Source organism: Terrapene carolina, unplaced genomic scaffold, assembly GCF_002925995.2.
Source record: "Terrapene carolina triunguis isolate 2854851 unplaced genomic scaffold, T_m_triunguis-2.0 Scaffold231, whole genome shotgun sequence".
Classification (NCBI taxonomy): domain Eukaryota; kingdom Metazoa; phylum Chordata; order Testudines; family Emydidae; genus Terrapene; species Terrapene triunguis.
Window position 1 is genome coordinate 16,029,812 of NW_020664582.1, and position 13,389 is coordinate 16,043,200.

At 42.6% G+C, this 13,389-nt stretch overlaps 1 protein-coding gene across 1 annotated transcript in view; it reads right to left on the reverse strand.

Moving 5' to 3' along the window:
- Positions 1 to 1,032: 1,032 nt before the first annotated feature.
- Positions 1,033 to 13,389, reverse strand: part of DOC2B (double C2 domain beta) — a 142,251-nt gene continuing 129,894 nt past the window's right edge. Inside the window, exons 7-9 of the mRNA XM_024211192.3 lie at positions 8,472 to 8,553; positions 7,184 to 7,280; positions 1,033 to 6,009 (exon numbers count right to left, since the gene is read on the reverse strand). Of these exons, the coding sequence (XP_024066960.1) occupies positions 5,873 to 6,009; positions 7,184 to 7,280; positions 8,472 to 8,553 (316 nt within the window). The 3' untranslated portion in view covers positions 1,033 to 5,872. The remainder of the gene's footprint in view (positions 6,010 to 7,183; positions 7,281 to 8,471; positions 8,554 to 13,389) is intronic.

Here is a 13,389-nt window from a genome sequence, read left to right on the forward strand (position 1 = left end):
GCCAGAGGCTGGTTTGAAAACATGGCTTTGTATAAATAATAATAAGACCTTGCTCTTTTGGTGCTTGTTATCCATTGATCTCAACATCTCAAAAGGCGGTCAGTATCATTATCTCTACTTTACAGGTGGGGATCCTCAGGCACAGATAGGGGAACTGACTTTCTCAATATCAGCCTGTAGGCCAGTAGCAGAGACAGAAATAGAACCTATGGCCCTGGATTCCCATTCTGGTGCTTTATCCACTAGGCAACAGTGTCTCTAACTGCATTAGCTATAATGGAAGGTAGGTAGAGTCTATTTCTTGAGTCTCTATATGTTCACAAATCAACCTCATTTTACATAGCTGAGAGGTCAGCTCCTGGCTGCCTTACACACTCGAATGCTCTGGTGGGGTTGAGTAGGCAGGGATGCAGTACCGTGTACTTAGATTGTTTTCTCTTTGGGACGGGGACCATCTTTTTGTTCTGTGTTTGTATAGCGCTTAGCACTGTGGGGTCCAGGACTGGGGCTCCTACGTGCTACAATATAATTTATTAATATTAATTAAGCATTTTAAAACACAGTACAATGTTCTGTATGCCTGGGAGCCAGATCCCCAGCAGGTGTAAATAGGTACAGTACAACTCCCTCGAGTGCAGCTACTTTGATTTACACCCGCTGAGGATCTGGCAGATGGCGGTGTGATCGTGCCATGGAATTAAATATAATCTGATATTTTAAGGGGACTTTCTCAAATTATTTATGACGTTTAATATGTAGCATCTTACTCACCAGCGTTGCGGGTATGACGCTGTGAAACAGTCACTCAGTGATTTTTTACATATGAAATATATTTTCAGTGGCTCTGATATAGAGCAGGTATTGCTGGTCCTGGGCAGGTATGTTCTGCACTGAAAATATTAATTCTCGTGTGTGAATGAGCAAATACGAAAAAGGAATAGGTTTGGGAACTTTGGTATTTGTGAGCATTACCCAAAATGCACTGCAGGAGGGGAGATCTTGATTTGAATAGTATATGCCAAAGCCAATGCATAAGCAGCCTTTATTTTTATTTTGTTAAAAAGACAAGTCAAACCTAGTACATTAAATACAATACATGCTCTTCCCTGCTTCATAAATTCAGTCCAAAAATAATATTTAACCTTTTGATGTTACAACCAAATATTGATACAAATACAGAGGATTGCAATAAAAACACCAGCCAACCAGTTTTACGATGCAAGTCAAGACTAAGCATCTCCCCTATTCCCAGGAGGAACATGGAGGTCACAGAGAATAAGGGTGCAGGAGTATTAGATACAAGTAAGAAAATTACAAAAACAACCTTCTCCTGGTGTATGTGGTAAATTTGTCCCAGGGTACTAGCTGGGGAACTCTAGTACATGAAGCTGTCCTTAGACCAAGACAGGCTTTGGATTAAAAGCTGAAAGGCAGACATTTTGGGCGGGGCGGATGAAAGGGGAAACAAGGTTTGGAGCACTATTAATGCCCATTCAGTCGGTCAGTTTTTAAAAACATACTTACTCCAAAATCCAGTAAATATCTGCATTATGGAGCTGACTGTTGAATAGCTGAGAATCTGCTGTGGCTGGCTGGAAAATCACTACTAACTGTTAGAAACTGCAATGCATTTGGGGCAGCTGTGTAAACATAGACACTGACTTTTTTGTTGTCATTTAGCTCATTTTAAGCAATATCAAGAAAAACCTAATGCTCAATTATTTCTTTGTCTATAGAGTGTGTGAATACAGGAAGCAGTTAACAGTGCTGTGAATCGCCACATAAACTTCTGATTTGCAACTGGAGCTCTTTTGTGTAAGAACACAATCACACACTTTGCAACAAACAGAGGCTAGCTAGCCAAGATGAGTTAAGTGTCCAAATCTAGTATACATTTAGTTGCATATCCTGTATTAGGCTAGGCAGTTGATAAGTTGGTCCTATGTACACTGAGGGGAAAACACATGCAGTTTGATATTCAGTAACAAAGGAGGACTCATGAGAAGGGACTCTTGAGAATATTCAGTAGGAGGTTTGAAATTCAAAGTTACTGCCTTCATTTGAGATGCTGAATAAAAAAGGCTAGTATTGTTAAAGAGCCAGTGCTCCCTAAGCTAGATGCCACCCTTTAAATAGGATCTTCACCTCTGGTACCAATTTAGCTACTCAGCGTCTTGAACTCTGAATATAAACTCTTGGCAAATAAAGTTAAATCTTCCAAATCTACAGAACTCAGCTCAAAGTACAATTCCACAGGTAGCTGTAATCTCATCTTTTGTATAAAATGACTTTAGAAATATTTCCTTACTCATTTATGTAGCTTTTATTTGAACAGGAAATTCACAAATTTTTCACTGCATTCCTTAACGCATATTGGAAATATTATTTATCAATCATCTTAAGAGCCACAGAGTATGTTGTACCATTTGGTTAAAAAAACAACAACCCATGCACTGAAGCACTCTCAGAGCAGCCATATTCCTTTTAAAATGCCTCCCTGGTAATGTTATCAAATAACTCCTTTTAGTGACACTAGTGGAAACCTCTGAACCCCACTCTGGGTTTTTTCCCCACAATTGTAGTGCTTTAATTTTTCAAAGCGATGTACAAACCTCACAACGTCCCAGTGAGGTAGATAAATATCATTTTACAGAAGGGGAAGCAGAGGCAGAGCAGCTAAGTGACTTTGCCCAAGGCCACACAGCAAGCCACCGGCAGAGCTGAGATTAAAATGCAGATCTTCCAACTCCAAAAATTAATCCATTAGCTAGCTCTACTCTTGGTTTTAATTTTGCACCTTTGATTTCCCCCACTAGGAAATGCCTCTTTGTTGCTTAGTTCATCTACTCCTGCTGCTTAGCCCCCAGGTGGATTCATAACTCTTTTTGAACCCAGCAGGTACTTGTAATGTCACAGAGAATATCTACTCTGAGTTTCTGTCGGGGTCAGTATGTTTTGTAAAACAATCCTAAGGAAGCAAAACAATAGCATTTTTTAGTGATGCACTTGTAACATTCCAACATTGTCCTATTACAAATTGGAAGCCAGATCCTGCTCTTCACTCGGCTGACTTCTGTAGGATTCCTCACATGAGCAAAACAAGCAGGATTTGGCCCTTGGTTTTACAACTGGCAAAAGAAACTTTTTTTTTCTAGGTAGAATCAGCTGCCGCTGAGCAATTTTTGCCCCTGAAGTGCTCTGAAAAGGTAAGACCATAAAAAAAGTGCATAAAATCCTAAATGATTCGTCTAGCGCCTGTGAAAATTGACACAACCTCAAGGGAGGTGAAAGTCTGTGTCATGTTCGTTGTCATTCCAGCATCTGAGAGTTTGAAATGCGGCATAGTGGACTGAGCACGTGATTACTGTACAAATAGGGGGAGACTCAGAAGCTGAACCTTTAGAATTCACCTTTTTTCCCCCTTTTTATTTTGGGTTCTATTTATAAATATTAACAAATCCAACAATAAGTACACGTAGATAATACTGAAATACAAAATTCTTGTAGGATGCAGTTAAGGACAATTACTGCAGCCTTCACATTGTAGCAAAACATTGGTATCAAACATTTAACAAGTTCTTGCATGACAACAACCATCTTGCATGCAATTTATATATACAGACCAGTTAAAAAAGACTTAAATACAAAATGAAAAAATGCATACATTATGTCCCACTCCACATTAGGCATAAACTAGTGTTATGGCAAAATATATGCTTAAACAAACGGTACTTTTAAAATAACTTTGACAAAAAGGGAGAGTCCCTATTATTCATGGCCATTCTAAGAGCCTCATTATCAGAGCCCTTGAACACACGCAGCTCCCATGGACTCCAGTAAGAGCTGTGGGGGCTCAGCACTTCTGAAATCAAGCCCTAAATATCCTGCTATATTTTAAAGTGCTGGAAAAGTAACATACATGGGCAAAAGAGAATTGGTGAGATCATCTAACTTGACACACTGTTGGCATTCAAATAAAATTCATGCATATCTGCATAATTCACTACAAATATTACATTGTTAAAAAGACCCTAAGAAGGTTTTCCCATATCTAACAAGGTGTACTATTATTATAACTTTGAAAAATAAATGTAGGTCTAAAGAGATCTGATTGATCCCAAAAAGTGGTCTTCAGCCCAAAAATACATGTTTATGAATTACTATGTAGTAGAGAGTAAAGACTTGAATGTAACTATGAACCTTTTCAATAATGCATGTGTTAAAGGCTTCTGAAAATTCTGACAACATGCAGCATTTTGCAGTTAGTTTAGCTCATTTGTGACTTCTTGTGTTTGCAGAAAAACTTGTGAACTGTCTTGGACATGGTTGGGAAAATAGAACAGTGTGGTTAATGAAAGAAAGAGAGGAAACTTTGATCCAGTGTATGGTGTGACTGGCCGAGTAGAGAAGTTTGGTTTGGGCGCTATGTGTTTGGTAGAGGGAGAGATTCTAGAACCAGCTTTTTATTCAATTGGATCCCTCTCAATAACTCAGACTTGCACTTGTCCCTTGCACATTCCACCAGGGATTGATTGTTCTCCTACAAAACTACCGATGATGTCAGTGGGGCAAAATCAGGGCCTAAGTCTTTGGACACTGACTGAAGCCAGACCGATGCAAAGAACAGATTTGTAGAAAGGAATGGATAATTGGCCTACCTGGGGAGTTATGGAGTTACATACACTGTTAAGAAGGCTGAATAAAGGAAGAGACAAGGCCAAATTCTCTGTCCCTTACACGTGTGTAATGCCCACTGGAGTCCATGAAGGTTGTTGTGCATGTAACCAAAGGCAGAATTTGACCCATGGCACTTACTGTAGCATCAAGTCTGCCTCTTCTTGCCCTTCTAGCTAGTGGCAAGTCTTCGGGGGTTCTGTTCATTCTCACTAACCGGAATGAAATGTCTGCACTAACGGTAAAATCTGAAGGTAAGTTTCAGTGAAAAATAGTCCTGTTCAAACCAGCTGTATAGTTGACAGGAAGAAAGGCAGATTCATGGTTTCCTAAAAATAGCAGCTGCATGGAAGTGCTAGTGTGAAGTCCCACTGTCTGTAACAGAGCAAGAGTAAGTGCTGGAATGGAATTGTCTGTTGATTTTCTGATCTTTCTTAAATATCAAAACTTCTCTTAGCAAATGTGAAGCCTTGTATTATTCCTGGTGAGGCTGCAAGTGCCTACCGTTCCCAGGTGGACTTCTATAAGGAAGCTATTGCCTTATATAGCTGCACAGCCCTTTTAGCGTACTGGTATACTTCATCTAGATTATCAGACAGAACAAGCATTACATTTCTGAAAGAAAAGCAAACAGTCCTTATAGATTATTGGAGAAGACGATCATTCCAAAAGGTGGTGTTTAAGTGCATAAAGACTGTTCAGGCCCAAACCACAGAAATTGACAACCAGAAATGTGGCACAGTCGCCTTAGTAAAATAGTTCCATGTTTAATAATGCTTTTTGCTCATAGTAGCTACACAAACAAAAAGTGATCCATTCATTTTGCAAGGCAGCAAGAAGATAATTCAGTATATCAAATAGTTAGCAAATAAGTCACAATTCTAGTGCATGCAGGCCTGTTTTCTCTCAATTGACCGTGTGTATGTGTGTGTTGGAGAGAGGGGGTGCTCCGAGACACCTAGGAGAAAACCCGAGGGGATCGCACCCACTGAACAGAGAAAATCAATTGTGTCTTGTTCAGTGGTATTTCCCTGCAGCCTGACCATCAGTTGGAATTTACCAAGCCACTCTTTCTTGCTGACTTAGTATCCCTTTTAATGTAGTAAGTAAACTAGAAGTCCAAAGGCATGAACTGTTCCTGGTTCTGGTTGTGAGAGAGAGCTGGGCTATCTTCGGGGTCCTGGGCCTGTCTTTAGGGTCAATCGCTGAGGATGGCCCCCGGCAGCTCGTTCGTTAGTGTGTGCCAGCGCTCTATTTTCTTGTCCTTGTTTTTCAGGCAATCAAACCAGTGCTTCAGCCGCTCACCTTTGGCATTAATTCCTAACACTACTCCACCTTAGCACAGAGAAAGAGTGAGAGAGACAGTCAGCTCATTCCACAGAGGTTAGCCAAGCTGTGCCAGTAAAGACAGACAGAGAAGTCTGTTACTGACACTTGTTCAGCTATCCAGCGAGATGTATGCAGTGTGACATTGCAAAGCTTTCCATGCTCCTTGGTAGCTATTGGAAACAGCTGTTTAGAGGGGCAAGTGGCAAGGGAGTCCTCACTCTCACACACAGGTACATTTTCTTCCTTTTAGTGTGGGTGGCTACTAGCGAGCATGATCACTGGGTAGATGAAAGCTTCCTGGCGAGATTATCCTGGCCCCACTCACTTAGAGCTGGGCGTGGAGGAAGGAGTACATCTTTCAAGCACTGCTAACAGGCTTGGCTCTGTCCCATGCTGCCTTTATGATGCTGCCCCCCTCCTCTGAGTTTAATACTCTCGACAATGTGAAATTACAAGTGATTTGTTTGTCTAATTTGTTGCCATCTTGATTTAACAGGTCCCTTAGTATGTGGGGAGGGGTTGGGCTAGGATCTGGCCAAGAAAAGGAAAGTCAGTTAAATCCCATGCCAAAGTATTCTATGCTCAGAGGAGCAAACATGGAAGCTGGAACAGCCTGTCCTTTTCTAAGGATCGCCCAGAGCGGGACTGCAAATGCCCTCTGATTCCAAAGGCATAAGGAGGTAATGAACTCTCCTTGGCCGTAAATCATTATGGCCACAAACAAAATGACCACTAAATACCGTAAAGGTGGTTTGAAGCCTTTGCATTCAACAAAGACATATTAAGCCTCCACTTTCACTCGTCTCTGGCTTTCAGAAGAAAAGGCTTTGAAAATCAAGGTGGAGTGGAGACAGGCTCGTCCTACAGGAGAGTGGGAAGCCAGAGCTGAGTGTAAGGGCTTGTCTACATGAATGCTTAGTGCGTGGGAATTACATCCGCCTGCCACACAAGTTCACTGGGGCACTTTAATCTACTCCCATTTCAAAGCAAGGTAGCAAAGTGCACAACAGAATTCGTGTGTGTGGCAGCAGGGTCCATGTGGGCAGGCTAGTGTGCGCTAGATTTCTACTCCCGCTTGCCGCAAAGCTAAGTGGTCATATAGACAAGCCCTTAGTTGATTAATGTTAAAGGGCACATGCCCAAAGCAGCTTTAAACTTACTTCAAGTGTATCTTACTTACCAATAAAATCATTTGATTTTCCAATGTCGTAATCCCACACAGTGACTTCTAAGGTCTTCTTTGCCAGGTCACCATGCTTTATTTCATAACAAAATTCCTGTTGGGGAGAAGAAACCGAATTCAGGAGGCAGCATGTCATCTCCAAAACTCTAGCTATGCTAGCGCAGTACAGTGTGGTTTTACAGAGCATCCTCAATGCAAGGATCAAAATGTTTCACAGAAAATGCTTGTAAGCTACAGCAACAAGGAAGGTTTGAAGGTGCTATTTAATAGGACTGACTGAGTGGCTTGCAGAGCATGTCAGCTGGGTGGAACAGAGGAGCAGTTGGCTCTGAGGAGCTAGTGCATAAAGAATTGCATCTACTTACTGGGATCACTGCATATGCCCCTCGGTGTCATTTGTTTTCTGGGCCAGGGAAATTCTCATTTAACAATGACGAAACATATGCAAAGAGAGGTGAATCATGAGCCAATGCTTATGCTCCGTGTAGCGGGCGATTGAGGAGGAGAGAGCTTTAATTGTATATGACTGACACCCATTGGCCTTTCCAGGTGGTCCTACCACGGAGAGACCTAGCAAGTGGTGCACAGCAAGGTTTCTTTGTCGCCTGCATTAACAGAAGTAGGTGAATGAGGAAGGATTGTCCAGTGGTGAGTGCACAAGTCTGGAACTTGGGAGACGGGGGCTCAATTCCCTGCTCTATTATCGCCTTCCTGCATGATCATGGGCAAGTCCCTTAGGCCCTGACCGGCGTTAGACACTTAAATACCACTGAGGCTCTGGGCCTCAGTTTCCAGCATGTAAAATGAAGATTAGTAGCACTTCTCTACCTCGCAGAAGTGAGGAGGATCCATCATTAAAGACGGTCAGAGGCTTGGATATGATGGAGGTGGGGCCATAGAAGTACCAAAGCAGATAAAGCAAAAGCTGTGCACCCGGCTGCACTAGCATGAGTCAGGCTAGATAACCACCGAGCTCATGTGAAAAATACAACCGCACAAACCAGACTTGTGTCCGCTTCCATAACTGAGATGAGGATAAGGTGCCTCTACACCAGACCCATTGGGGGTGGCAGATGCAAGGAACCCAGCCACAGGAGGGGTGTTTATTCACTGCTCAGATTGCAATAGAAGTATTTAGAAAGACAAGCAGAAACAGAATATGATTGGATGTCCCGCAGCAGGGGAAATTGATGTGATTTATAGGCCTATCATCTTGATGTATGAGGCGCTCATCAAAGAGAGCAGCATTTTAGCAGCTATCAAATACAGTGTGGTGCAAAAGTACCTCATTGAATTCAGGGTTTAGTGTTTTCTTTTTCACTGCTGTCTTGTGCTTTGATTTCTTGTCCTCATCTGGTTTCAAGTAGCTGTAATTATAATAAAGAACTTGGTCAGAACACACAGCCATCTAGCTGACAGTCAGCGTCTCTTTTTTTACAAGATTGACCTAAGTTGTTCCTGCAGTCAGTTGAGTTGTATTCCCAGCTTTGCTGGTGACTCACTGTGTGACCACAGGTAAACTACTGGCCTGCCTTGAGCTATGGCTTCCTCTTTTGTAAAATGGAGGTATTATTTCTTACCTACCTTGGTTAAAGTTCTTTGAGATCCTTGAGTGAAAGTCATTGCAGCAGTGGAAAGTAGCATATTGGCCTCTGGCGTTAAAAAGAGGCACTGCTTGAACTCACGCTGAGCAGCTGTTCAGATTGTACTAATAGTGCAATGGTTATACCACACTCCAGTCCCTAGAGGTCACTAGAACTGCATGCACTGCACAAGTGTGCTCTGAATAATTCCTGCCTCCAGAAATGCTGGCTTAAATCCCAGTTAGCCATGCATCAGACTCTAAAGTAGAGTACCAGTCCATGTCCAATGGCACAAATCTAGATCCTTGCTGAGATACAAAGAACATTTGTGAATGAGAGAGAAGACATCAGTACTGCCATCCCCAAGCATTCAAAAATCTTGAGTTGGGTTCCTAGGTCCCAGTTCAGTGCAATGTCCACTAGGTCATGGTGCCTTCTAAAGAAATACTAACTTTAAAAAACCCCACATTTCTGCCTGAACTGTTTTTTACCCACTAATGTTACAAGCATCACCTCAACTCACTTTTAAATAGAGTAGCAGGAACAAATATGCTAGACAGTACTTTGCGTGGAGCCAGTTTGTTCTGCTGTTTGTGTGCGTGTTACACACAGCAAAGAAAAATAAAATAAAATCGTAAGGAAAGAGTGTTGAGCCTGAAATCTTTTAAGATTCATGAAGAGTTAAACGTAGTTCAAGTTGACACTGCGCCTTTAAAATCAGTTCGGTTTTCCTCTCATGTTTTCTGTATCTCACTCGTATTTAGGATTTATGCATAAAAACAGCACACTTTTCTAACGGCTCCTGCTTCTTAGTCATGCCCTGAAGCCATAATCTCCTGTTTGTGTTAGCACAATAGGCAACTGCCAAAATGACTGTGTGGTAACAAACAGGGAATTATATTACTTTGGAGAATATGCAGCCGGAGCCGATGAGCACTTAAAAAAATCCCAAGGATTTATTTTTATGAAAAACACTCCCATTCATAAAAAGCAATTAAGTAAAAAGCAGAAAACATAATGTGATTGATTGCTGTGTTAACACCATTACCAAAGCAACACTTGAAGATGGCATCAAATTCAAAGAATAAATCTAACATTGCAAACTTTCTTCTCAGTGACTGGAACGTAAAGTGTGAACAGAGATTGTCACCTGGCCAGGAAGTGCACCTTGCTGGTGGCTTTCACCACCTCGCACAAGAAGTGGAAGCAGTGCCTGGCAACCATTCTGCAATACCAAAGCTTGAGGCAGATAATGAGGAAGCAGATTCATTCATGTTCTTGCATGTTGCTCATTCAAAGTAAGCACTCAGAGTAAACAGGGTGCTAATGTGGCACTTGGACTCAGATGTTGCAGTTGTGTGACCAAGGTATTGCCAGGGCCGGTGCAAGGAAGTTTAGCGCCTTAGGCGAAACTTCCACCTTGCACCCCCCCCCCCCAGCCCTGCAGCAGCCCCCCGCCCCCCCACCCTGAGGCACCCCCCCACGGCAGCTCACCCCCTTGGGGAGCCGTGCGGCAGCTCCCCCACCCCAGCTCACCTCTGCTCCAATACGTCTGTTAGTCTATAAGGTGCCACAGGACTCTTTGTTGCTTTCCATCTCAAATGGATGCAACCATGCACATTCCTGAAGAAAAGTGTAAATCAGAGAAGAGTGTGGTGGAGGTGCAAGAAACAGTTGCTGCTGAGTTTAGTTCCTTAAGTCTAGATGATCCAGGACTGTGGACCCACTTGAGCAGTAGCCTGAGGGACTTCCTTGTACTGCATGGGCCAGAGCAGGTGAAAAACTTCATGTTCCCCAAAGACAATGAAAATAGAAGTTTCCATCCAACACATTACTGGCGTGAAATCCCCAATGGTGACAAAGTAGAGAGGCCATGGCTTATGTACTCAAAAACCCAGAATGCTACATACTCTTTTTGTTGCAAACTCTTCAGTCTAATGTTCCAGCCACATTGGGTTCTACAGGAACAAAGAACTGGAAAAATCTGGCTAGAAATCTGGCATGCCATGAGAAGGCAGCAAATCACAAGAGAGCATTCCATAGGTGGAAAGAGCTTGAGATGAGACTAAGGTTAAAGGCCACCATAGATGATCAGCATCAAGAGAAGATTGCATCAACTCTCTTTACTGGCAAAATGTTCTGAAAAGGCTCTTTGCCACTGTGAGAATGCTTGCTACCCAAAACCTAGCACTGCGTGGCACTTCAGAGCAGCTGTATGTGCCAAACAATGGAAACTTCCTTAAAATTGTGGAGCTGATAGCTGAGTTTGATGCTGTACTCTATGAGCATCTAAGAAGAGTCACCACCCAAGAAATGTACACACACCACTATCTTGGAAAAACAATTCAAAATGAGATCACACAGTTACTGGCAACAAACGTCAAACAGAAGATTATGGCAGATCTGAAGTCAGCAAGATATTACTCTGTTAGTCTGGACTGCACACCTGACATCAGTCATACGGAACAAATGACTTTAACAGTGCGTTTTGTAACAACAACAGAACCTAGTGAAAATGTCCCTGCAATGGTGACTGTCAGAGAACATTTTCTAGAAATTTATTGACATTGATGATACTACAGGAGCTGGTATGACAAATGTGCTTTAAAAAGCTGGAAGATACGGGAATTGTGATAGCTGACATGAGAGATCAGGGCTACGATAATGGTGCCAACATGAGAGGAAAGAACAGAGGAGTGCAGACATGGATCCGAGAGTTAAACCCTCGAGTTTTTTTTGTCCCATGCAGTTCTCATTCATTGAACTCGGTGGTCAGTGATGCAGCATCAGCTTCTAGTGAGGCTGCTGAATTTTTTAATGTAATTCAAAGCATCTATGTATTTTTCTCTGCATCAACTCATCGATGGCAAATTTTGAAGCAGCATCTAGGAACATCCTCTCTGACACTGAAACCACTGAGTGCCATACGATGGGAAAGTCGAGTGGAGGTGATAAAAGCCTATCAAACACCAAATTGGGAAGATAGATGATGCCATAGTTGCCATTATGGAGGATAATGCTATGACAGAAACTGTTCGTGGGAGAATAGTGGCAGAGGGAAATGGAATCACCAGAAACATACATAACTTCACATTTCTGTGTGGCTTAGTGTGTGGCATGACATATTGTTTGAAATAAATGTTGTAAGCAAGAGACTCCAAGGTGTTGACCTTGATATATCTGCAGCAATGGAACAATCGGACAAAGCAAAGTCATATCTACACAGTCTTACCGGTCAGATGAGGGATTTCAAAACGTTCTGAAGAGTGCACAGAAGTTGGCAGAGGAACTTCACACTGAAGCTATTTTCCTACCCATTCAAGAATACAAGAGTCACCGAAGAAGACGACATTTTGATTACGAGGCACAGGATAATCCCATAAGAGACCCCAAACAACAATTCAAAGTTGAATTCTTTAACCAGGTGCTAGATTGTGCAATACAGTCAGTTGAAGAATGTTTCATGCAGCTCAAGGAACACAGCAGTATATTTGGGATGTTGTATGATATTCCAAAACTCCTCACTATACCTGAAGAAGACCTACACCCTCAGTGCAGGGCACTAGAGACAGTGTTGACACATGATGACATGCACGATATTTATGCGAGTGATTTAGGTGATGAACTGAAAGCCCTTTCAAGATACATTTCAGCAGGATCAACTCCAGAGACTGTTCTGGAATATATGTGCACAAATAAGATGACCACCCTCTTTCCAAATGCTTTTGTTGCTCTGCGCGTACTTCTAACACTTCCTGTAACAGCTGCCAGTGGAGAACGCAGCTTCTCCAAGCTGAAGTTAATAAAAACACATTTACGTTCCACAATGACAGAGGAGAGGCTGGTCGGCCTTGCAACCATCTCAATAGAGCATGAGCTAGCCCAGACTGTGGACCTTCAGCAGGAAGCAGTTCAAATCTTTGTAACCAAGAAAGCATGGAAAGCACCACTTTGATTATTCAAACAGATAAAAATGCCAGTGTTTACTATGCAGACAAGAAAAGTTACATTTGCTGTTCAGGCGTTTGAAAGTTAAGTGTTACTTAAAATTTTTGAACAAGGCATTTTAAGTTATTAGTTCTCCTTTATTGGGTTAGGTAGCAGAGCAGTACCATAAGAGGAGTAGAACAGGAGGAAGGCAGAATTGACACCTTTCAAAGTTTTGGCCCAAGCAAGGGGGCGTCATTTGAGCTCCCCGCCTCAGGTGCCAAAATGTTGTGGGCCGGCCCTGTTTCAGTGCATGGGAAAAAAGAGATGGTTGAAGACAGCAGCTGAGCACCCAGAGAAGTGTCTGGAGACAGAGTTTAGAGCTCTTCTCCTGCTGCCCTCTCCCTCCCCACGCCCCAAACCAGGAAAAGTGGGGGGAGGGGAGCTCCAGCATGCTTCTCACATGCACACATTTGGATACCCCAGCCCCCAGACTCAAGGCTTTGTGTCTATGGCGTGCAATGAGGCTGCTTGTTCTCAGTTCCCTGGCCTGGTCTCAGTGCTAGTGGCATTCACAAAGCATGCCCATTTTCTGCTCTTTTGGTCTTAGTGAGTTGTCTGTAGTATGAACTGAGCATGCCCATTCTCAGCAACTCCTCTCCTCTGGTCTCAGGGCTATATGCCTGTGGCATG